The 26,498-nt window shown below is 39.4% G+C and overlaps 1 protein-coding gene across 3 annotated transcripts; it reads right to left on the bottom strand.

Annotated features, from left to right (window-relative positions):
* Positions 1-275: 275 nt before the first annotated feature.
* On the bottom strand, positions 276-20,819 carry LOC139203483 (troponin T, fast skeletal muscle isoforms-like). 3 transcript variants are annotated; one of them, XM_070833292.1, is made up of 15 exons: positions 20,713-20,819; positions 16,918-16,957; positions 16,782-16,795; positions 13,479-13,628; positions 8,543-8,560; positions 8,238-8,258; positions 7,579-7,597; positions 7,428-7,473; positions 5,469-5,585; positions 5,259-5,336; positions 4,215-4,328; positions 4,018-4,127; positions 3,027-3,117; positions 2,379-2,419; positions 276-564 (listed from the first exon to the last, which is right to left on the bottom strand). In XM_070833292.1, the coding sequence occupies exons 2-15, from the start codon at positions 16,935-16,937 to the stop codon at positions 528-530; spliced, it is 876 nt and encodes a 291-aa protein (XP_070689393.1). In that variant the 5' UTR covers positions 16,938-16,957; positions 20,713-20,819; the 3' UTR covers positions 276-527. The 3 variants fall into 3 exon arrangements, with proteins under 3 accessions (XP_070689393.1, XP_070689470.1, XP_070689547.1); XM_070833369.1 differs by lacking the exon at positions 8,238-8,258 and having other exon boundaries at positions 20,713-20,818; XM_070833446.1 differs by lacking the exons at positions 8,238-8,258; positions 8,543-8,560 and having other exon boundaries at positions 20,713-20,817.
* Positions 20,820-26,498: the final 5,679 nt, after the last annotated feature.

Below are 26,498 nucleotides of genomic sequence, written 5' to 3'. Positions count from 1 at the left end.
CATTGTAATTTGAGGCAGTAACTCTGATCAATCAATGAATCAATACCATTAATTGTTACCACACTGACACACTCACACTTCATGTTTGATTTTTGTGTTTCTTACATTAATCTTTGTTGTGAAAACTCATTATTTTTATTATAATATTACAAGGGACTAAATCAATACCGAAATGCGTCACTACACTGGAGAAAGAACACACATTTAAAAGCTAATCAATTAGATCAATCGAAGAGATGGGTCAGTGGATACAAACTTGGACATGCAGGCTGGAGCATTTTTAATAACTCTGCTTTTTATTGTTTGAATGTTTTTTACACAAACACAGTTAGTTAAAATGTCTTTTATGTTCTTTATTATTCATCTAAATTCATCCAGAAAACAGTTTCACTTGAGCAGACGCAGGCAGTAAGACGTCCAGTTGTTGCCTTTGTTCCGGAGGAGTTGCAGCTGTCGCCGGGGTCTGAGCCGCTGTGGTGGCCGAGGGGCCTCGGCTCCCGTCCGGCTGGCCGTCGCTCAGCGGCCGCTCACTTCCGGCGGCGGGAGTGGGCTCCCTTCTTGCTGCTGCAGAGCACAAGGTGCAGAAACAGAGTCAGATCTGCACTGGTGACTTTAAGATGAATAATATTATAGGTACAGACAGAATAATACAGCAGAAAATATTTAATATTTAGATTATGAGTCTATTTTGTTTTATCTTTTTACATAATTTAAGTATTTTTTAAATAACATATCATCTTTCCCTCAAAAAGTACATTACAAGGCTGATTTGTTAACGATAAAAGAATAAATTTTCTTTACATTTCTTTCTCATTTGATGACTTTTGGAAAAAAAAAATATAAAGCAACTTATAAAAGCTGCTCTGCTGCCTGGTAACTCAGTATCTGACTCTTCCTCAGTCATTCTTAAAATAATATATATTTTCTGCCTCCGCCTCTTTCCTGAAAGTTTGGAAAAAGTTTGAAAATAAGAATGAGAATAAGAAATAAAGGACATTAAGGGTTAAAATGTGTATTTAGAAAAGCTTATTATTATCATACACTTTTAGAATCTTAATATAATATAACTGAGACTCTTATAAATAAAAAAACATCCTAAGAAGAACAGAAACAGCATTACTTTATAAATGTAATTCACTTAAATACCTTACTTCCATAATAACATGTTTTTTTAATTTTGAAAACACAGATGATTTGCACTGTTGGGCCTAACTCCGTGTGTGTGACATCACTTGAATGTGTGGGACGTCCTCTTGGTGGGACAGTGGGACTCAAATCACATTATAATGTGGTGTTTTCATTATAATGAACTGTGTTTCACTCAGAGGTCTCAGACATGAAGAAGCTACATCACCCTCTAGTGTCCAGACAAAAGGCCGGCTAGTCACAACCAGTGGGCTTACATTTATCATGACATTATTACTGATGTATTCAGTATATAATGATATTTAGCTAGAAATGAAGTCATGTGACTGAACAGGATAAATTCAGCTTTTATCAGGACAAACTGAAGAATATAAATAATTACACTCAGTAGTCTAAAGGAACTAAATACAGTACAAATAAAGAGCATATTTTATACTATTTTCTACCTCTATGTAACTTCTATGTAAATATTGTACATTTTTCTGTGGCTTTTGTAACTTTGCAGTTTTAGATTATTAAGACAAAATATAAAGAGCAAATATAAATACATATAACTAATAAATGATGATATATTAACACAGGACAGGCAACCCAGTAGTATATAAAGTAGTTTTAATGAGCTCAACCTTCAGCAACATGAAGGTAATGACAACACTGATGCACCAATAATTATAATCCAACAATATAACATTTATTATTCTGAAATAGGACATTCTGCAAAATGAGCACTTTTATTTTTGGCACTTCAAGTATATTTAGTATTAGTATATTTAATGCTTTTATACTTTTACTTGAGGTTTTGAGTGCAAGACTTTAACTTGTAATTGAGTGTTTTTATATTGTTGCTTCTACTAAAGTATATATATCCTATGGTGTAAATATTTATTTCATTTCATCACAATCCATATATTTATATCTATATTTATATTTATATTTATATTTATATTTATATTTGCTATTTTTTGTCTTTTCTATTGCTTTGTTTCTTTCACTGTCCCTGTTTATATTGTTGCTGCTGTAACAAGAAAATTTCCCCCTATGGGGGATAAAATAAAGAAGTCTAAAGTCTAAAGTCTATCTGAATACTTTTTAAATCACTGGTCACAAACACCAACTGTGTGCACGTTTAGATTCTTTTTTCCGTCTGTGCACTCAGAGACGGAATAAATGTCGTGTTTGAAAGTGTGATTCAGAGTTTCTTTGTTTGCTCATGTTAATGAGGAGTTACTTACTGTTTCTGCAGCTCATCGATGCGGTTTCTGAGAGAGATCACCTGAAGGGCAAACAGCAGTGTTTTTACTCAGGCACAAAAGGAATCTCACCTAAACACATTCAGGACTCACAGATTCTCTATTTAAAGGTGAAATGTGCAACTTTAAAATACCAGCAACTAAACACAACCGTAAAGATGCAGTATTACAGGTCCAAGTCATGGAATGGAGTGTAACTAAGTACATTTACTAAAGTACTGCACTTAAGAGTAATTTTGAGGTACATTATACTTTATAAAATATATATATTTTACAAAGTCTCCACTCCACTGCATTTATTCAAGAGCTATTTGTCACCACTTACATCGAATTAAGATTTAACATACAAATAATATGATCAGTTTAGAAAATATGATCCATTACTACAGATTAAACTACCAAAAGTACATGAAGTAGATAAAAGTACTGAACTGAAAGTAGTCTCTCTGCATCACGGGTACTTTTACTGTTAATACAATAAGTACATGTTTATGGAATTACTGCTTTTACTTAAGTGAATGATTCACATAAGGTGGTAATTTGAGTATTCAGATATATTTGACACTCAACATGAAGTCACAACGACGGACCAGGAGATGTGGATGTTGGGTTTTCGCAGCATGAGCTGACCTCATATTTCTGTCTCTTGAGCGCCTCGCAGTGGTCGTATTTTATTGCCTCCAGGTTGTGCAGCCACTCCCACAGCTCCTTCGCCTTTTCCCTGTCAAACACAGACCAGAAACAAAAAAAAGTTCACAAACAGCAGATGAAAATAACTCGGTGGTCCCTGAGGAAGACGGTATTTTAACCTGTGCTGGTAAACTATGATTTTAAATGAAGCACAAAAGTCTGCGTACAATGTGAACGAGCAAACAAATAATCCCACTCATTAACTAATGATAATGTTAAGAATGATCAATAAAACGTTTAAAACAAAAAACACAATTGACTGCTCAAATGTAATTTATTGTATATATATTTAAAAAGAGCTTTTCATTAAAGTATATTTAGAAATAAGTTAGCGTAATTTAAATTGATTTAGTAACATAGGAAGAGGAATAAAAGGGACTGAATGGTGGTTGAATAAAGTGTAAAATGATCAAAGTGTTTCATTTGCTTGACTTGAATCAATTTCCAATAACTTTGTATCAGCACAAAGTTCTCATGTTTATTGAAAATCATAGCGTGTGTGTGTAAATGATCTATATGTCCAGCATGGACTTGTTTTTGGGGACTTTTCGGCTTTGGGGGATGTAAACAGGAAGTTTTTAGCCTAATTTATTTACATTTTGGCAAATTGGTACTATTAGAAGTTTGCCGAATGACCTATTAGAGGAAACCAATGGATGTACAGACAAGTAGATTAGTTTGGTACTCAAGGAAATAAAAACATGTAATGATTTTCATGGAAGTTCTGAGTTATAAGAGAATGTATAATTTACTAGTGACAGATTTTGCAGTACTTTGTTATTTTTGTTTCATGCTCATGGTGAAGAAATCCTCTCCATTGTTGCTTATCTGTTCCTATCTGTTGGGTTATTAAGTGTCCTGTCAGATTTAGCTGCTCTTCACACGTAGAAACGCTCTCTGACTTGTCTTCTTCTTCCCTCCTGTGAGTTACCTCAGCTTGTCATCACTTAAATCGTCGACGTTCAGGGGTTTGCATCTCTCTGCCATAATCTTCTTCTTCTTTTCTCTTTCAGTCTGCTTCTTGCCTCTCTTCTGTTCAACCTGGAAAAAAAGTTAGACTAGTTAAAACTGCGTGTCCTCACAAACATTTTGCATCATGAGGCTGAAACAACACATAATCCAGCCCACCCTCTGCAGCAGGCTGCTGTAGCCTGATCCCATGTTGCTCAGCGCGATCTTCTTCTTGGCTTCATCCTCGGCCTTCCTGTGGGCGTCGGCGTCCTCCTTTCTCTGCCGCTCAGCCTGTGGAACGAATTTTAAATCACATTTTAGTAAAAAAAACGACCTTTTGACACGCCTACATTGTTTTTTTGTTTTACTTTGAAGGGGGCATGAGTCCATAAATCCATCAGTACAACAATATAGCCTATTATAGCCTACTACACTGTTGCCCATAAAGTTGGAATAAAATGTTTTTTACCAGATTATCGCAGAAATACAATAATTGTCGGTGCTGATTCAACAGTATGAGAAGAGGAAGGACAAACACTTTCCTTTTCCAGTTATGTCCAGGAAACAGGAGCTCCTACTGCTGATAACCACTGATGGGTGAATGTGCATCTATTCTAAGTAAATCTATCTTAACCCTTTCATGCATAGAGGTCACTACAGTGTACAGTTGTTCAAAAGCTGTTTTCTTGCATATGCATGAGCTTTGATGGTGTAGTTGCACATCAGCCACTACAGTGGATGCTATTACATCATCTCATACACTGCTACCCAGTGGGAAGCCACTGCAAGTGAAATAAAAAAAGAGTGAAACCAAGATGGCCGACAGACGACCAGAAACGGTTGTTGATCATTTTCTTCTGTTCAAACCTTCTATAAAAAGAAACCCTTGCAGGTAAGAAAGATATGGGGACATCAAGTAACATCTAAGGAGTCATGCAATTGATACATTTTCCAAGTATTGATTTTATATTGGGAGGAAATTATGGTCAATCACATGTCCACTGAATTGTACATCATGCATTAGTAGCTAGATTTCAACTACTGGACATGTGAATATATCTTTATAAAATATGGGTTGAAAAAAAAAAAAGTTCAAATCTTGTTTTTCATGAATAAAGAGGAATAAAAACACTTCCTGACTGAGGTTATCATAATTCATGCATTAAAGGGTTAAGGAGGTCACTGCTGTTGAAAGATGGAGGTGTGCTGTGAGAGACCAACCTCCCGCCTGGCCTGCCGCTCTTTATCCTTATCAGAACGAATCCTCTGCTGCTCGGCTCTCTCAGCACGACGCTTCTCCTGGAAATGAAAAGAGAGCGCTGCAATGCTTTCTGCCAACCATGTGCAGAACTCAGTGCTTTAATAGTCTGGTTTAAGTCTCCATATGTGGGATTGCTGTACTTTTATCTCATATTTGTGTAAAATCCTCACAATTCTGTCTTTGAGGGCGATGAGCTCCTCCTCCTCCTTCTTCCTGCACTCGAAGTGAGCATCAATCAGAGACTGCAGCTCAACCAGGTCTTTGTTTTGACGTTTCTTCTGGATGTCCTGTGAGAGGCAGGCAGGACACAGCGCTCACTAACAAACGGGACGAAGGCTAAAGCTTCCAAACACACACTGATTAAAGAGACCAGTGAATGAAATACAATGAAATAAAATAGGTATAAAGTAACAAGAATAAAAGCTGCAGTGCCGTGCAAGAGATTATTAAAGGATTTGATTTAATGAAAGTCTGTGGCAACTAGAGATGTGACGTTCGCCAACGAGTCGAGTCTTTTGAACGGCTCTTTTAAGTGAATGATGAGAACCCATTCACAGTTGTGAGCCGTTCGTTTGGGGGCCGTTCTTATATGCAAATTGCCCACGATGCCTTCATGTGTCACCTGTGTGCCCCATGAGTCTGAGTTGTCCACGCTGCCTTCACGTGAACGACTAATGACATCTCCGAGTCTGAGTTGTCCACAACACGCTCCATTCACGTGAACGCAGCTACAGATGTGCAGTATTAGGGGAGGAGATATTAGTGAGCGCTGCCCGACTGGACTGAAGACATTTACATTTACCGCTGGATCAGGGAGCAGGAGATATTAACGACTGAAGAAAAGTCATTTGTTCTTGTTTCCATTGTTCTGATGTGGATTTGAGTTTTATTTATATTATTTAATATATATTCTTATTTATTATTTTCATATTTTTTCTGTATTGTTAAAATGTTCATGTGTGGAAAATTTCACACTAAAGTTATTTTGCATGGAAGTTAGCTGCAGCCTGCATAGTTTTTATTGTGCCACAAACTTTTTTAGGTGAAGGGAAAATTCTAAATAGTGATCTCACTGTCAAAGCATGTTGGTACGGCACCATCTTATGGAACGACTACCAGCGATTGTTTCCTTGATGAAAACAAGTTACCCCTGGTTTACTTCTAATAAATAAATAAATAAATATAACAACGAGTCAGTCGTTTGAACGACTGTTTGCTCTTTGGTTCTTTGAAAGGAACGGCTCCCTTCAAAGAGCCATAAATCCTCTCTAGTGGCAACAGAGAAGTCTTGATTTAAAAGAGCTGTGAGTTGAGTTGTTTGTAATAACATTTGCTTACAAAATACATTTTCTCACCACTAAACAATGAGATCAAATCAAATTTTTGTCCCATTTATCATCTCATGAACCCACAGGTTGACCTTGGTGACCCTTTGGAGAGACCACTGGACCAAACTACCAAACTTCACCGTATAAGGAAGTTAAAACTACCTTGACTGACTGCAGCTTGGTGTAACAATGTAAAATATATTGATTTATATACTGTTTACTTTTGATATTTTAAAGGACCAGTGTGTAGGATTTAGTGGCAGTGGCGACGCTGCAGATTGCAATGCCCTAAATACCTAAATACCTAAATGCCCCTCATCTCAGGACTCCCTTTCCAAGCGTGTAGGAGAACCTACGGTGGCTGACGAGGCTTCACGCTGCCCTGTGCTTTTTTGTGCTAAATAATAATAATAATAATACAACACTCCTCTTCTTTCTTCTCCTTTGTCTTCCAAGCAGTGCATTCACACCGCCAAATTCAATCCATCACTTCAAAGTAAAAATGCAAAATGCCCTAGTTTGTCCATTCTGGGCCACGGTAGAAACATAGCAGTGCAGCAGGGAGGACGCTGGGAGAGAGGACCTCCTCCCTGTGTGGATATAAAGGGCAAAGTCCTACACACTGCACCTTTAGGTACATTTTTATTATAATACTTCTGTACTTTAACCTATGTTTGCTTTTGAATTAATAACTTTTAATTGTAATGGAGTACTTTAGCATTGTGGTATCGGTACTTTTACTTAAGAAAAAGGTTTAAGTACTTGTTCTTCCATCATTCAACAAAAAAAAAGTCTCCTTACATCAAAGTCCACTTTCTCTCCATCAGGGATCTTTGGAGCAGTCGGCCTGTTAAAGGAAACAACATTCAGGTTAAAACACCACGTGAAGGTGCCAGAAATGTGAAAACGTGACGGATGAGCCACAGATAAAAGAGAGAATGAATGCACTCACTTGAACTTCGGCTTCTCCTCTGGTTTTTCAGCATCACATCAGCAACAGGGGAGAGAGGAGAGAGTGTTAGAAACACAAACATGGAGGGAGACTAAAGGCTAAAAGACTGCTGGTTAATCAGGGGCAAGGTCCATGTAGACAAGCTGAGTTACATCTGAGGGCTGCAAGTTGTTTCACACCTCCAGTAGATCAAAGTAATTTGAGTGAGTCTCAATGTAGCAACACTTTTTCACGATCAGTGACCCAGTCCTTGTGTGTTAGCCTCCCTAAAAGTGCTGTAAGTACAAAGTGTTACCTCTTTTTTTCTATTTCAAAATGTTAATTTGTTGTGCATTAGTGTGTAAATCACACCCGTAGAATCTGAGACGTTTGAAGTGCTAATCAGGATCAGTAGCTGTGCCACAAATCACCATAGAAACTATTCAACTTTTCACAACAGGGAGTTTGACAGTGAAATTACTGTTAATTGGTGTGCATGGTAAAAACATCTCCAACCAGGGGTTTAACAGGAACAAATAACCAAGTTTGTGATTAGCTTTTTATTTGTTTGGTTTGGTTTTTTACGGGACCCTCACACTGAAAATAAAAAAAAAGAGACGAACAAGACGGGAGGAAAATGCAGGCAAAGCAACAGCGACTCAGCAGGAAATACAAACTACCATCTTGATCTCCCTCGTCCACTGGCAGGACACATTCATGCAAAAAAGAGAAGAAGCAGAGATGAGCAGCGGGACCCCGAAGCCGAGACTCAGCATTCCTGAATCCTTCGCCCTGTTCCTCCACATCGCCTCTGACACAGACACTGAAGCGAACTGATTAATTCTGCTTTTCTCTCAAGGATAATCAGTGAGACACACAAATGCACGCAAGTTTGAATCATTCATGTGTGAAAGGTGTCCCCGGCCGACAGAGAAACAGAAACAGGTCCAATCAAAAGAGCAGAGAAGAATCCAAATGAACATACCTTCCTCTTCATAGCCGTCTGCATGCAGCAAGCGTCCAAAGCAAGAGCAGAACAGAAATCATTAGCAGTCGGACTGGGCAGCCTGCTCCTGTCCTCTTTGTGGTGCACAGCTTATCAAGCACATTTACCAAATTGGGGTGTTTTTATTATTTTAAAAATATATGTTTTTAATGTAGAGGCAGTGGCAGCCGCTGCAGAAGTCATGACGTGGACATCATTTAATGCTTTAATCCTGCAGTAACCCAGCAGGTAGCTCACTGTCCAAACATCCCTGAGCTTTTATTCACACGCTTATATTATTATAATACATGTTATAATACAAAACCTGCTGCTATTCTCTCTGCAGGGTTTGTGCCTAATTGACCTATTAATTAATCAATAAATAGGTAAAATGACCTATGTTTAATGTTATACGTCTGTCAAGCCTCTTGACTTTGACTCTTGCATCCTGTCTCTCTTATGAACACTAAATGTTTTGATCTATCCTTCACCTTAACCTCAGAAGAAAGAAAGAAGTAAGTTTAAAGTCACTAAAATGCTAATTGGTAAAGCAGTGCTTTGATTTGTTCTGGGGTCTTTTTGGACTCGACTGTATGGAAGATTTTCGATGACTAAAGGAAAATATCATGCACACTGTAATTTATGTGTGCATTTACAGTGTCATAATGAATGAACAACACGTTAAAAGGAAAATTCATTACATGTATATTACATTTATTTGGCTGATGCTTTCATCCAAAGCAGTTTACCTTATTTAGTAATGAAGATACCACCCAAAAAGTGCAAGAATCAAGAACAGAAATGTGCGTACATTTCTTTAAATTAGCAAACTGCTTCAATTACTACATTTTAGAAATCAGAGATAGAAAAGCTTGATTATTATTTTTAGCTTTTTGCCTTTATAAACTTAATGAAGTGAATGACAGTGCTATGTATTTAGGATTGGCACGTCTATTCTGTACTGTACTAAATAGTGAAATGAAATACACCTCCTCACTTTGAAGGCAAAAGGCTAATTTATTGTCCTTTTAAATTCATATTAAAACGTATATTTTACTCAATTTTTCCTCCTTGTTTGATTTCTTTTTATATAGGCATCTTAAATCTTCCATACCAGTGGTCTAAAGGTGCTTAACGCAGATTTATCGTCAGGTAACTGGCTTTTTCTGAGGCGATACTGCTGAGGCAGCGAAATCGAAGCATTAGTTCAGCAAGCGTACAGTAAAGCCTGGGACTTCTGCAGTGATGCCATCTGTGTGAAACAGTAAACACACATCATCACAAAAGCATCTAAATAAACTTGAATAGTGAGGATGATCTCAACACCCCAATGTAAATGCTTTAGAGCAGTTTGCCAGTGTCACTCCTCATCTACACACAGAGAGAAAGATGCTAAACATGGACAGAAGGGAGGCAAAGAAACAGCTTTTACATGAAATTACCCAGCATCCTCTCTGCTACGGCCTTCAAGAGTGACTGAATGAGTTTGCCAAATGCAAACAATGGCAGTAGTCATTAACAACAAAATGAGACACGAACATGGAGGGAAGGCAGCGGATGAAACAGGGCAGCTGATTCATGTAAACGCAGCAGATTTTCTTCTTCTCCCTTTTAACATTTATATGCAAAGCTCGTATTCAAAACACACATCTGACACAACGCAGTAATGGCAATAACGCTGGAAACAGGACAAAATGTGTTGTTGTGATTGCGTGTCAGCTAACACCGATGGCTGTGTGATGTGATAACCGTGGACAGTTTGTGAAGCAAAGCCCAAATCTTTGCTGCAGTGCACTCTAAAAAAAAAAAAAAAACAGGGGTTCACTGGGGGTTCTTCAAGGAGCCCAAAGACACCAAAAGGCACTTTTCAAGAGCAACGCACAATGAAAACTGATACTTTTCTGCAGAGTTGGTGGACTTTGGCACGAGGGAGTAGGTTAGTTTCCTGTTGTTGATGCTGTAGGTGTACGTGATTACAGAGAGAACAATGTGTACAAGAGTTTGGACGTGTCTAGTGGCTGCAACATTCATAACACAAAGTTATGAAGATACTGATTTTGCCATCCTTCGGCGGTGAGGCTGTTATTAAAATCAAAAGGGTTTAACATGTTGGAAGCATGAATGTGTGCAGCAAATGGCTCATATCAATATACCAGCTATTTAAAAAGATATCTTGTGTACATTTAAAGTTTAACCAGTTATAGAGTGTCCTAAAAGGCAAAGGGTGTAACCTCTGTGGAGCCTGAATGTGGTCAATACATTTTAATAACCACTTGGCAAAATAATGGATGGCGGCTCAATGGTCAGTGCTTTAACAGAAAAAGGAAGGGATCACCTAAAACACTGGGAAGTAAAATAAAAGGTGTAGGACAGATGGACGCACAGACAGTCGGCCATCTCACATTTCCATCTCGAGTGGGGGAATAAAAAATAAAGGTTCTCTGACGTCTCTCAGTGTCGGGCTCCTTCAAGGATCCCTCGTGTTCGGTCTCTGAAGAACACCTGTTGGATTTCTTTAATCCCTTTTACTTTTTAGAGTGTGTGTTTTTTGCGTGATGGATCCTAGTATGGTGACGTTGAAAGGTGAAAGATGATTATGGAAAGAGCCAGTTTACTCTACAGTGTCTGGAGCATCAACTCTCTTCTCCATGATTTCCCAGGCCGTGATGTTTGATATGCTACACCTCTCTTAGCAGTAAGGCTGTGAAGACTCGCTCTCCTGCTCAAACACAAACCCCAGCAGTGAGTGTAACCGATTCAGACCTACGACAACACTGAGGTCACGCTCCTGACCCTATTTTAACATGTAACTTAGGTGATCAGCGCTTTGTAAAAGTCGATACACCATAGTCAAAAAGTTCTCCATTATGAGTAAACATCTTTAATTCAAAATATTACTTCAGTAAAATAAAAGTAAAAGTGCCCATTAGGTTAGACTGTTATAATATATTAGATTATTCTGTTTTTATCATGAAGAAATACACGTAAATGTATTTTAATGTTGTAGTTCATCAATATGGAGCCAATTTACGACTTTGTACGTGACTGAGTACATTAGTAGTAAAGTACTGCGTCATATCATATCAGCATATGATATGTTTTTTACAAGTAACTTGTAACGATAAGAGTCAAATACACGTGGTGAGGTAAAAAGTAGAATATTTCCCTCTGAAATGCAGTGAAGTATAAAGTAGCATAAAATGGAAATAGTCTAGTTCAAGTTTGTTAGAATTGTACACAAGTACAGTACTTGAGTACATGTACTTAGTTACATTCCACCACTGGGGTTAATAGAACTTGCAGTCAATGCTGGCAGCGAATTTAAGCCGTCTGAACTATTAAATTGGCTTAATTAGCTGCTTTGTACGTTCATGTTTAGGAAAATGCACAACAAGGTCAAACTACTCTGAGATTCGGAGGAGATGTGCAGCTGCTATCTTGCGTGCTGCAGCTAAATTTAGCCAGATAACATGTGGGTTTTGTGTTTGTCACTTACAATAGGTTGTACCATCTGTCCCTGCCGGGAATGCATCCTGACACTCGCTCTGTCGTTTCACAACTTTTGTGGGCAGTTATGAAGAGGAGGTAACTCCAGTGGAAAGGGCCAAAGGGGAGCTAAAGGGGAACTGGATTAGTGAACTGCAAAAATATCAAACCTAACAAGACAACTGACTCTTTGGCCTTCAAATGCTCTTTCAAATAGAGCACGTAACATCTGCCAGTAGAATGTGATACATCGAGGTACAGTAAAGCCTACTGCAGATCAAACCACCAGGAAAAAGGTAATGTGACTCCAACCTGGAGACACTAAGAAAATATCTCCACACACTGGCAGATTTCTGTCATTTAGTATGATAAGAGTTTCTGCTCTTCTCTAGTGCTCCCTTACAATCTTTAAAGTGTGGAGTGGACATATATTGTGGGAAAAAAACTGCAGATGGTCCAACAGACTCATGCTTCATTTAAAGGTGTATTAACAGGGAGAAACTATATTTATGTCAGATAAGAGTCTCTAAGATCAGAAAATAACGCTGCTACCTTTGCTGAGTTTACTGCCATCTTTCCATATGCAATTTATTTATAAGGAATTTATTTTTGTTCATATTTACGTAGCCACAAAGCTAAAAGACTGCCTTTATCTCCTGGATGATTCCAGAAATGTTGCGAGCTAAATAGACTTCTAAAATAGACTAATGTTGCTGCAATGGCATCATTAGAGTGCACTTTCTGCAGCTTTTCAGTCAAAAGCTAATGTAAAACAACTCTTTACTGTCAAGTTTCAGCTGATTTTCACCAGCTGATGTGTGTTGTTTTATGCAAAAAAAAGGAGATCTTTAACACTTAGCTCTCAACTTCATCAGCAACATTACTCTTTCTGCATAAATGACTATTTCATACTTAAAAAGATCAACATTCACGTTTAAACTGGTGGTTCTGGTAAGTGAAATATCATCCTGCAGCCACTGTTGTGTTGTGTTGAAGTGACTGAGCACCCTTTGGAAATCTAAAATAAACTGTGGCTGTAAAATTTAGCTTCAGTCCTTTTCTACAGCCTCTAGTTGGACTCCTGAAGGGCCTAACATGAAGAATGCATCGTTCAAAGTCCATTTATCTTCTATCACAGTTGTAATTGAAACAATTTTGACCACTTTTTGAAATAGTGATTAATGGTGGTTTAATAAAAAAGAAAATTCTCGTGTATTCTTATATGTTCTAGTCGAATCTGCATCCTTGAAAGGATAAAACAGAATAAAACAGAAAATGAAAACGATGAGCAAAAACTCAAATCATGCCTAATCGTCATCTAAGACTCGACTCTTTGGCTTGTCAGGCAGGATATGTTTTGCAGCGTGCTGATGCTGACAGGACCGACTATCCTACGGAGCAGAGTGCTGTCCTGCAGGAGAAGGGTGAACGGACTGCCCATGCCACGTACCTTCCTCCTCATGAACCACCTGCTGCACCACCTCCTGTGGCTCTGGCTCTGGTTCTGGCTCTGGTTCTGGTTCAGGCTCTACCTCTGGCTCTGCTTCTACCTGGGCCTCCGCCTCAGGGGCTACTTCTACTTCTACTACCTCCTCCTGGGCTACGGGCACGCAGCATGCACCAAACCGCCGGGAGGGTGTCGGAGAAGGCCGTTAATGAAGACCACAGACATGACAGAGCCATTAGAGACCAAAAGTGAGAGATTACTTTAGTTACAGAGAGGATGGATGGGTGAGCGACGGACAGAGCTGCTGGAGAGAGAGAAACACATGGTGATGAGAGAAAGTCAGTTGACCTTTCAGACAGAAGCCGTATTGAACTGTTATGGTGGAAAACTAACTGAAGAGCAGCTGCATTTCATTCAGATCAACTTATTGGTTCTGTTCAACTTAAATTAACCCAAATGCTAATTAGCTCTCTTCCATATTACCTGCTGGTCATAGGAGGGAGTCATTGTGTAACATAAAAACTCTTTAATTACTCTAAATGGATGCACGGGGATTGTTATTTTTACAGAGAAATGTTTTTGGATCGTCTTAATTATATTAGGAGGTCATGTGTTCGCTGTGGCTTGGTTCTCTGTTTGTCAGCAGTGCTAAAGAAAAACTACCGGCCTGGTTTTAATGAAACTTGGTGGAAGGATCTCGCCTGTGACTAATGAAAGTGTAACACCAGTGTCCACAGCAGGGTGAATGGATGTGGTGCAACTAAACATGCAACATAATTGACATAATTCATAATTCCTCATAATACATCATTTGAAAATATATCCACAAATATAAGTGGCTACACTTGCAGATTTGCATGTCATAGAAAATCCGACTGTTGGCTTTGGTGTCCTTCTAGTTATGAACTAAACTTAGTTTGTGTTTTCATTGTTGGAGCTGAAGTTCAGGGTCAGTTCTGGTGCAGAGCTGCTGGAAGCTGGTCGGACTTTTCTTTTGCTGACTTACGGATTTCCTCACGGTGTTTTTTCATTTTTATACATATATTTTTTCACAACCTCACCAAAACCAGCCTGAACTGCTTTTTAGTGTTATAAAAAGTACAAATAAAACTTACTAAATTTACTTCTGTTTGCATTTGCACTCCCTCAGCCAATGAGGAGACTTATTTCTTTTCATTCTCCCACTATCCTGAGATCATTGTTTGAATAATTTTAAGCAGCTTTGAATTACATTTTTAAGTTAAAAAGTGGGAAACATGACATTAAAAATAGTGTTTGATATCCTGGACATTTCAGTTCACGCTAACAACTATTTTAAACTTTGTTAAAGTCATTAAGGGTTTATGTTCTGGTAGTAAGTAGACTCTAATTCATCATAGATTATAGATAGTAAACCCAGAAACATGTTTCACTGTTAACATACAAGGAGCTCAACGACAGAAACCCACAATAAAAGACAGAATAGTGTTGTAAACTAGCTGTTTTGACTAAATGTGATTTGATTCTCAGTGCGGCCTGCTGCCGTGTTTCCAGGTTAGTTTTCCACCTCCACTGTTGACAATGCGGCCGTTGTGTGAATGAGGTCAATGACGGTTGCACTGACAGATGACAACGTCAACATGTCACATGCCGAGAAAACAAATGTATAGAGCACGGAAGCTCACTCACATTTTTTTCCCAACCATGTGATTAAAGACATCACTCAGTCAGCGAAAGTCACCCTTAACTTGGAAGTGTGTGACTGACAGCTGGGTGGTAGGTAGCTTTCTCCTTAAAATAAACATCCCACACTTCTAATTCAAGATTGTACAGTTAAGTCTCTTTCCCCTTAGAAAGGTGTCTGATACCATGAAACATCTGCAAAGCTTAAATGCAACTAAAGGTAAATAAAGCAACGAGGCAGATGTATTCAGCAAAGAGTCTGAACTGACTTATTTAAACCAAAGGGAAGTTTCACTTTGCATTATGGAAATCCTGCTACGACTCAAATTAAACCTGTGCACATGTTTGTATGTCCCATATAAAGAGTAGGCGTCACTGTCAAAAACTTCAAATCAAGGGTGAAATTAGGCAGCTGATGAATTAGTGCAGTAGACAAAAAAAACGTCTTAAATGTCGAATCGATTCAGTCGTCTTTACCTGCCTCTTCAGTTTTGGAAAAACAAGGCATGAAGTGGGACAACAGAAACAAATATAACATGGTGTCATTTCATAATTACAGTCAAATATTCTCAAAGATGACATTTTTTTTTAATTATCAGTCAAAATACCATATTAAAAAATATTAAAATACTTGAGATCACTTTGCCATGAATGCAATTACATGGACATTTTTGTCATTTGTGACATAATTCATTGGATTGCTGAGAAAATCTGATCTAATCTGAATTCTTAAAATGATTTACTTTATTACTAAATTACTTCAGAGTCAAATATTGAACATGTTGCACTTTACACTAAAATGGATGAAACCACAAAAATGCGAGTTGAGAAATGAGAAATATTCCTTTTTTCTCTTTAAACATCTGAAAACATTTTCAATACAAATAAAAATGCTTTTTTTTTTTTTTTAATTTACATTCAGCAAAGAATCAAAATGCAATCAAATAATCTCTCAGGTTTTTGGTGTAATCTGATTACGCAATCCCAATTACATGTAATCCGTTACAATCAATGTGAAACACATTTAGAATAAATGTCTTCACATGCATACAAAACATGTTGTATGTAAATAAAAAAATGAATGAATGAATGTATTTGCAGTGTGTTATGAACACATTTCCAAAATGACAAATACAATCAAACTTTTATTCATTTTACTTAAATTATTGTGTGTAATAATTTTGATTAAACCCACAAGTCATATAACTTACCTATTATATATAACCTACATATATTTAACCCCTTGAAGGTCCTCAGAAATAATCACGTTAAAGATCCTTACACACATAAATGTGTATGCATAAAAACAAGCCATAAAAATGTTAAAAATTTTTAAATAGTTTTTTAGACCAGCATCAGCCCTAATCATACTTATCAAATTTTAATTAGTTTTTTAAAAAATTAACCCTTAAATTGCCATGTTTTTGTCATGATGCGCATCATTTTATGGTCTAAAATACACAAAAAATACATGAAAAAAATTGAGAACTCTGAAAAATTCACCATCTTGCAAAATTATAAGCAATATGCATGAAAAACTGATAAAATATGCTAAAAATAAAAATCATAACACACTAGAAAGTGCTGAAGACCCTCAAAGGGTTAAAAAAAAGAAAAAAAGAAAGCCGAGTGGTTGTCACTTACCCTCGATATGATCCCTGTAATGTGAAAGACGAGATATTCAAAAATCAATCAAACATGAAATCCCAGCTGACTTCTCTAAATCTACAGTCTGTGTTGGTTGTTGTGTGTCGTTACTGACGGTGTGGGATTCACTTACACTTCCTCAGTGTCAGACATGGTGACAGCAGACTTCACACCTGAGGGAAAAGACAGAGAGCCCGATGAGCCGACAGGGTCAGAGCAGCGGCAGAAATGGTGTGGAAATGAAAAGGTTAAGAGTTTGATCCCCACAGAGACGCCCGTCCTGCTGCAGAAACGCCAGACTTCTCCTGCACCACTTTACTCTTTGACTTCATTAAACTGAAAATCTGTTTCTTGGATAAAAAGTTAAAAGCCTGTGAACTCAAAAACATAAAAAAATGTACTCTTATTCTCTTTCTTGTCGAGATTTGGACGAGAGAGAAAGAGGTGGATTTCACAGGATGTCAAACTTTTCCTTTAAAGAAAAAAACCCAAATGATCATCCAAGATCACAGAGCTTAAAATTCTGCGTGTCTCTTCGTGGAAACTTGATAAAACATTCAACAGTTTCTATTTCTGGGAGAAATTTGTCTGAATTTGTCAACTAAGACAACGTGTTTTGTTCCCATTTGCTCCTCTTGAAGTTAACCAGTAACCAGTGCTGTGTTTAGGAACATTTAAGCTCTTGTTAAAAGAAATGTTTAAAATATAAAACTTCTTTAAACTGAGGAAAATACTTGGTAGAATGTGTCGATCATTCATGCATCTATAGTTCAGAGGCAAATATAGATAAAATAATAGTTACTTGTCATACAGTCGTGCTAACTGCTCCTGTTAGGCTCCTTCTAATGTAAAATGATATATTACCCTTCCTTAAAACATTAAGATGCTGTTTCCTTGTACATGTCGACATGTCAGACACACACAATAGAAGCAGGTTGCATTATTCATACTTTTACTTTTAATACCACTGGTACTTCTGCACTTTGTATGTAGGATTTTGAATGCAGGGCTTTAATTTGTAATGGAGGTGCTGTTTTTTTTTTTTTATTGTAGTATAGCTTTTAAAGGAAAAACACATCTCCGTACTTGAAAGGTCGGAGCAAACTGCAGGATATAGAATCTGTCTAAGTTTCCAGAGCAGCACACGACATCATCCTCCTCTCATTTTTAGCTTAAAGAGCTTTTAATGCTTCTTTCCCACTGATTTGATGCTGCCAGTTTGACTTTATATTTCAAGTAGACAATCAGACATCATTAGCAGAGGCAACATTAAAGGGTCAGTTTACCCAAATTTCTAATTATATCTTATACTTACTTCTTGTGGTATCATGCTTTTGGTTTAATTTGGACACGTGCTGACATATCTGCCCTTTTCTTTTCTTTTGTTTGTGGTGCTCACCCTGAAAAAAAAGTAAAAGCAGCTTCTACCCTGGATAATCTGTTCAGAGGAACGTTTTCTTTACTAGAAAGTGGTTCGAATGAACTTCCTTTACAGCACAGCCTGTGATATTAACCCAAGCTATGTCCAAAATCCTCCCCATGGTCCCTCATTCACTTCTCCCAGTGTAAAACACACTCCACTGTGGTGATTTTTAAGTATATAACTTTCACATCTAGAAATTGGAGTCTGAAATGAAGCGGCACATGGTAGACATACTGCACCATATGGAGAATGGGAACGGTTTCAAACACAATCTCTGAGGTATTTTTCCAATGTTGTGAGCACCACAAATAAAAATGGCATTCACTCCCATTGTGCTGCAGCCCTTTGTTTCCTAATTCTGCCCCTGGGGGGCCCCTGCCCTGCGTGTTTTAGATGGCTCTCGGCTCCAAAACAGCTGATGCAAATGCTCAACACTGCTGTAGAGGAATCTCAGAGGTGAATAACTCAACACTTGGACAAATTCATCCAAACCTGCTGGGATTTTTTTTTTTTTTTTCTCCAATCCTGGGTGAACCAGCCCTTTAAATGTGACACGCTCTTGCTGTTACACTTCAGCGTCCTGAGATGTCCTGTGTACTATACTGCACGGAGTGAATGTATTTCACAGTTGGTGCAGAGCTGAACTATGGCAGCACTCTTGGATTCAACACCAGCTCTCACAGTTCATAAAAAAATGCTGCAGCCCCATATACGGCAAATTCCCCTCTAATCATCCTAAGGTGAAATACTCCTACAGGCCTGATGAAGCCCAGCTGAAGTCCCAACATCAGTTCGCTCCAAAAGGAGACAAGGAGCAGCTCTGATGCACCCAATGTGGGAGGATTTGTTCTCACTCTTTATTCTATATTCAACTTATTTGATATATATAAAGTGTCTTTGGATGACTCCTTCACACTTAGCAGTGGGCACAGCTGCAAAGGACTCGGAGGATTAGTTCTGGATCAGATTTCTGCCCATCAGCTGAGGAACGGTGTCCAAATAGCTGCTTTAATCCCTCGGCTTGGTCCAGCGGGAGGATCCTCTGTACTCAAACGGCCAATCAGCATCCTCCTCAAACAAACGAGCTCTTTGATCGACTTATAGCTGACAGCGGCCTCACCTCTGTGTGTGTAGCGTTCACTCAGTACATACCGACACTTCAGCACACTGTATATTTAGTGGATGGTCAGTTTCTTCAGCATGAGAACACTGAATGCTGAGAAGTGTTTCTGAGTCTTTCTGAAACTAAAACTGCTGAAACTAACAGGTGAGACCGCAGAGAGACGTCACATCCTGAGCCAATCGAGAGCAGATTTAGATTTGAAATTTATAGACCCAATATATCAGTCTGATGCAGACAGATGGAGAAAGAAAGTGTTTGATGCTGCTTATGTATCGTCATCATCCCTGAACCTCACGTCTCTAAAATGTTGGCCTGGTTTTCAGGTCGATCATGGAGGCGATGTGGGCGTATCAGCTTAAAGTTCAACATACCGACAAGAGGAGCATGTTTCGGTTTCTGTAACGTGTAGAATGATTTACATGAGAGGGGAAAAGAGATTCTTCTTCTTCTTCTTCTTAAGGACAAAAACCTGACAAATTCAGCATCTGCTCATGTAAAACCTGAACTATGTGTAGAATGACACTTAGAGCAGAATATGCAGGAAGACAAAAGAAAGACAAAGACAAAAGATTTGCCAATTTTCAGCGAAATAAATAATCAATATAACAAAAATAAGAAGATTTCAAGATTTAAATAAACAATGTGGGTATTTTCTAGACTTTGGTGTTCAAAGAATCAACATTTCTTTAATGACTGTGTCTGTTTGTGAGCCTCTCCAAGCTGCCAGCTCTGTATCCTCAGGCGTTCATACACATTCATATTTAACTACAGTTTACATCTAATGCCTATTTATAACTGGACTAAAAAATAATGCTGCTTTATGTAGCTACAAACAGTCAGAAACTAACTTAAAGAGATGGAAACAGAAAGAACTTCAACATCACATTAAGTGAAGTGTTTTTATACATCTTTGATTACCTTAATAGATTAATTGATTTCCCTCCGGGGTGCTCTAGTTTTATCATCTACATCTTTATAATTTACAAAAACGTGAAATATAACATGTCATTTTAATTTAAAGACGTATTATCTAATTAATCTGGTCTCAGGAAACTGGACTCCTGCTCCAGGGTCCGGCTGTGAACCATCCGAAACATAAACTACACGTGTTGGACAAGCAGCAGAACACGTCTACATCTATTTCAAACGTCCCTCCTGAGGAAACAGCCTGCGGCGCTGGAGGACGGACGATCATCTGTGTTTTCTTTCTCTTTTTCTACAACGCCTGGCGCTCTTTTCTCCCACTGCTCACAAATGCAACGAAAAGCTAAATCCTCCAGGAGCAGATTTTGACTCAAAAGAAGAAACAAATGAGTGAAGGAACAAGTAGTTTTGCAGTGATGAGTGATTTCAGAGCCACTCAGCGTCAGTGGTCATCTTACCTCAGAGAGGGAGAGAAGCTCCTCCAACGATGAAGATGAGGGTCTGTAAGAATCAGCTGGCTCGGCTCAGAGAATAAGTCCTTGTGTTATAGTGATACTTGAGCTCATCAGGCCCTTATTGGCTGTGGGATGAGAGCGAGGTGTGTGTGTGTTGTACATATGTTTATGTGTGGAAAAGGTGGGGGGGGAGTCATGACCCTGGAGAAGGAGATGGATGAAATACTGTGGATGGAAGAGGAGAGCTCAGGTTTTGGAAAGGAGCAGCTGAGGCGCTTCTGTTGCTAAATTTACAGTGATAGAAGGCTGAGAGGAGGGGTTACACATCAGCCTGGCATCCAGACAATGGAGGGAAAGTGTGTGTGTGAGTGTGTGTGAGCGAGTGTGTGTGCTTTAGCCACTTCATCAACCAGTCAGTCAATCAGTTAGGCACTCAGTCAGTGCAGAGTAACAGAATAATGGAATAATAATAGCACTGCGCCATAGACTCACCTGATTTGACTGTTCAGGCTATTGAATAGGCATTATCAGCACACATCTGCCCCGTGTATAATATATATAGATAAATGGTAAATGGTTTTTTGTATAGCGCCTTTCTAGTAGTCATTTCAACTACTCATCATTCATCCATTCACACATCATTCACACAGGAGGAATCTACGCTGGAGGACACTTCGATAGGAGGTGGGGATCGACCCACTCCACCTCTGAGCCACAGCCACGGGACCTACTGAAACTACTGGTGGGGTTGGGGAGCACCAGGGGTCGTAAAGCAGAGAGGACACCCTGGATGTTGTGGTTTGTGCCCCGTGCAAAACCAAAAATCAGTGTTTCATAACGTGTTTAGGTTTAGGAGAAGATGGTCTGCGTTGAAATAAATGCATTAAGTACTGGAGTGAAGTTACGTCACGATGCCATAATGTGTTTTATTAAGTGTGTAACAGTGCTTTTTTTCCACAGACTTACATTGTGAAAGAGATGTGAAAGAGCGGATGCATTTTTTTGACCATCCCGTCCCTCGTGAAATGACATCCATCAGTGGACGATCCGGGTCAGTTTATACCAAAGAAGTTTTTTTGCTTCATTAGCTACTGAGCAACTTTCATAGGAATGAATGGGGCTCTGCTGCTTTCTCTTTATACGTCCATGATTTTAACTGACAGACCATCTTTTTCTAAATCTACTGTAAATATGTAGTTGTGGTGCCTCAACCTAACTGAAGAGCAACCTTCTTATAGCTTATTATTGTTACCTTGAGGACAAAGGAAACCTCGAACAGAACCAGGCTCAGAGGGGGGCGGCTTTCTATCGGGGTCCGTGTTGGGTGGAGGTCGGATGGAGAGAGAGAGAGAGAGAGAGAGACACACACACAAAACAAACAGCAACTATAGCGCTGACAATAGGAATATGACTAATAATTAGCAATATGGTATGGTCTTATATGTCGTTTTGATGATGCGCACCTCATGGTAGGTGGTAGGTGGAGTTAGCCCCACCTGAGGCCCTCTACTGGTAGTAACAACAACTGGTAATGGGCATGTTTATGAGCTGAAAACAGTCAAATAGAGTGAAAAACTGAAAGCTATAGAGATAAACAACATGTTTACTCAGGTTTGCATGCTTTTCTTCCCCCAGAGAAACCTGTACTAGTGTGTAGACTGATTATGTATTCAACAGACCAACAGCTAATACATTCAGAAAATATGCAGCCTTGGCCTCTCTGATAGCGGTATGGACCTTTAGGTTTTTTGTAGTTTGTTTTGTAGCTCTTCTGACTTGATGGGTATGAAAACATAATGCAATCTGACTTAGCAAAGTATCAAAGTGCTCATATGGAACAAATCTGCAAAATCAAATCACATTTATTTCTTTTTCTTCACTCGTGCAATTAAATATCTGCTTGGAACATCTACAATGTGATTCATGCTTGTTATGCTCATGTGCAGACACTCACAGCACTTGGTGAAGGTAACAGAAAGACGGTTTAATATTGAAAACGTCAACAGTGACTTGGTGCATGAGATGGGTCATGTTGACTTGGTTTGAGTGCTTTTGTTGGCCAAAACTAACCACGAGGGGTCTCTGGTGTTTCTGGGATTGACCATTTTTAGGAAATGGTTCTGGCTGGAAAGGCCCTGCTGTCTCTGGGAGCTCTTCACGAATGACAGATTTAACAGATTTAAACATCCCTGTCAGGTTGAGGGAGCTGCGTTGAAATGAGGGTATCTGCAGGTTAATAGTGACAAGTGTCAGGTTGTAATGATCAAGTTCTGCGGCCATGATTGGTTGTCAGTAGCCGGCTCTTAGCCAAGACGTAGTAGCAACAGGAGCCACAAATAATCTACTGCTGTTGAAACGTGACTGAAGCAGCTGATAATGAGTAAATAACGTAAACCAGACTTCAGTGCTCCATCGCATCCCTGCGTGATCGAGCAAAAGTGAGCAAGTGTAAAGTTATTGAAAGACTTGAACCAACTTCTGTGGCGTCCCCCCGTCACCACTACCTGCTCCTGTCATACAGCCCTGACGGTGTGCCGCCTCACTTAGACCAAACCAGAGCTAAAAGTAGGGTGAATATTGCACTTAAATTCATCAGATGGCCAGAAACATGACCCCCTATGAATGCTAATGTCGCTAACTGTTTGCTAACATGCCACATCCTCTCACCACTTTGGAAGCTGGTGGCAGGGTGTTTGTTATTTCCCTCTCAGCTCATTCTAGGCAGTGGTTGAAATGAATTAATACAGCATTAAAGATACTGAACAACCCCTGCCATTAACATCCTGCTTAACTCGTCCAAAGGAGTATTAGATTGCATAAAATTGTACTTAGGCCTACTGTTCATGAACCTGTTAATTACTTTGGTGCTAATTTGTGTTAATTCATAAAGTAAGACACCACCTAGTTCACCAACAGCTAGCAAGCCTGTCAACAGTCTAGTTGAGGCGTGTGACCCCTCCCTGAACAGGACCTCAGGCATAAATTATACCCACCGACTGACTGCTGCTGCTCAATGCAGTGCAGTACTGCCACAGGTGGTCGGAGGCTTTAGTGCAACAGAACTGACTGACAGTAATCAATCTATAAAATGAAGAGTTTGGGACTTTTTAATCAAATTTCAAAGCTGATCGGGGGCTGATCGTCCCAGAGGGCCCTGAGTGGCTCCTCTGGTGAAATCTCTGGTGTACATACCTCCCCTCAAGGCAGAGTATCCCATCATCACCATCTCGTCCACTTCTTAAACCCACCTCACGGAAATAAATTCCACTTGCGAGAATAACGTTTCATGAGGTAAAGTGACACTTGGTTTGCAGAACGGGCGTTACGTGGAAACACAGCCGTTGACAGAAGCTGTAACTGAAGCCAAATCACAACACAATTCACAGTTCTTCAATCCCAACCTTGCTAAAATACTTTATTTATACTTATAAATGTGATGTGATGCTTTGGTGCATCCAGGTCTTAATGAGGAAGCAGATTTCAGATCTTTTTTATGATCAGGCTTGGTCCTTATTTTGTTATTGGTAGCTGATGTCATTGAGGTTTGATAGAATCGTTGTTATAATTATTACTGTGACTTCTTTCTCCAAGTTTCCCCACATTGCCTATTTCTGGTATATTTATTGTTAGATACGCTGATGTAATTTAGCCTCCGGGCCACTATTTCTCTATATAAGGACTTATAACCTTTCACTCTGGCTGGTTACTCTTTCCAGCCACACCCTGAGGTGACCCAGTGTGGGTCCAAACCAGTCAACGTTTTCCTTTTTTGTGATCTTTCACTATGTTCTTATAAAGACTAATAACAGCTTTTTAACTTCATCCTGGGTCGATTGCTTGTGTGCCTGAAGTAAGCACAGGGGTGCATTCACCTGGAGTTTACTACAGTACAACTTCGAGCACTCAGTGTTTTTTCTTTTATTTCTGTCTTTGTGCTTAATCATAAACACACTTTTAAGAAAACAAGAAGTAAAATAACTTGTTCTACTGATAAAAAGACAGTTGCAAATCATTCTTTCTGTCTGGTCTCTCACAACTGTTTAGACTACATCTCTACCTGACACAAAAAGCTTAAAAAAAATGCAATGTGACCATTGTTTTGGTAGAACTTCATCTTTAAATGCAGCTTTAAAACAGTATTCAAAGGCCTGACAAAGTTGAAAAGCTGCACAGGAGTGATTATTTTGTCCAGACAAAAGGTTTTAATGGTCATCAACACTCAGATAAGGGTTAGGCTTGAAAACAGTGAACCCAGCCTTGTTGATCAGGTCAGGTTTGGCCTGATGTCATGCTTACAAGCTGGATTTCTCCCCGCTGGTCTGCTGAGCTAACAAAAACGACCACCTTCCCTCAGGTGGAGGTGTCTGCCGACCGCCTGTAGGGGCTGCACCTCAGCCATCTCAGGTAGCCTGGAAACCCCCATCTGCCCTTGCAACACACACTGAAGGCAACAGTTTTATTTTTGGAGTGGCCACGGGCACTGTGGCTCACTCCCTAAGGCTTCAGTTCACTTCAGGATGAGTCGGCCATGTGGCACCCTGAGCCTGGATTAACAAGCAGAGCGACAGTTTGCCCCGACAGCCGCTCACTGAAGGTAAACCAGTAAAACTCAGTGTCTATTGATTGACCAGCTGGTGGTACTGCAGCGTGGTCCTGACCCATCGGCCAGGCGCTAACCTGTGAACTGTGCATGGGAGTCGATAGGAGCTCGTGCACGATCTGAAATCTTAAACGCATGATGCATATCAGACACTGTACCCATGAGAGGTAGAGCTTGGAGAGCAGCTTTTACCATGTTGCATGTTTCTGCACAATTCTGTGCCATGATCGGTAAATGTCAGCATGAGCCAGCGATGAACAAAACCTGCACACCAGCACGGTGATTTTACTTTTGTTGACCTTTTAGTTGCACAGGTAAATAAATTCTTCTTACACTGAACTGTTGTTTGCTTCGCAGTCTGTCCAGCTTAAAGGTCACCACACCAATTTCCACTGTAGGTAACTGTTGCTCAGAGTCACAATGTAGCAGTAATAACGAAGAGCTCGTCCTCCCTTTTGTTCGATTGAGCTCTTTACAGTTAGAGAGATTGAGGTCATGGCACAGTTTTATCGCAAAGCTAAACTTATACTTTCCTCTTTTGAGCTGCTCCAGTGGAAGCCTCCCAGATATCCAACCCCAAAGCCTTAAAAGGGGGACCTCTCATGTGTCAGCTGGTCGCTTTGACTGAAGGAGTCATTTTGACAACAGGGGACCCACGTTAAACATTTGCACAAAACCAGCCAAATGCCATATAGTGTTTCAATTTCAAGCGAGGTACGACATCTATCAGGATATGCCTCAGCTTCTATACTTTAAATACTCAAAACAGAGAGTCAGATTTGGTGAGAATATGCCATAATTCTCCTGCTTCTCCCAGATCAAACTGGTGCTAACACGATATTAATTAAATTTTATGATAATCTACGCTCGGAAACACGAGGCTAAGCTCGCAGTCGGAGCAGCTCTGAGAGGATTTGGGCCTCGGATTGGTTTCCAGCAGACTGAGGCTGTTTGTGTGAGAGCAGGACAGCAGGCAGCAGGTGCTCGGTGTCAGGATGTTTGCTCTTATTTCCCTCAGTCTAAAATTAGACTGTGGACTGTTCCTACTGTCACTCCAACGTTTAGACAGAAAGGGAACAATCCAGCTCATGTTGCCACTTGAGACAACGAAGTAAAAGTGTTATTACAGTAGGCAAAAACCACCGTCATAAAATGGCAGACTATCTATCATGTTTTCAGATGTTGTGAA

This window comes from Pempheris klunzingeri, chromosome 1 (assembly GCF_042242105.1).
Source record: "Pempheris klunzingeri isolate RE-2024b chromosome 1, fPemKlu1.hap1, whole genome shotgun sequence".
Classification (NCBI taxonomy): Eukaryota; Metazoa; Chordata; class Actinopteri; order Acropomatiformes; family Pempheridae; genus Pempheris; species Pempheris klunzingeri.
The sequence above is the reverse complement of the archived record's forward strand: the minus strand, read 5'-3'. Positions and strand labels throughout refer to the sequence as shown.

Excerpts from the sequence above, each read along its gene's own strand:
- LOC139203483 (XM_070833292.1), bottom strand. The coding sequence starts at position 16,937 with ATGTCTGACACTGAGGAAGT. Across the intron at positions 2,420-3,026 it reads TCAAGAGACAGAAATATGAG|GTGATCTCTCTCAGAAACCG; the intron begins GTCAGCTCATGC and ends TTTGCCCTTCAG. Across the intron at positions 565-2,378 it reads ATCGATGAGCTGCAGAAACA|CAGCAAGAAGGGAGCCCACT; the intron begins GTAAGTAACTCC and ends TGTGCTCTGCAG.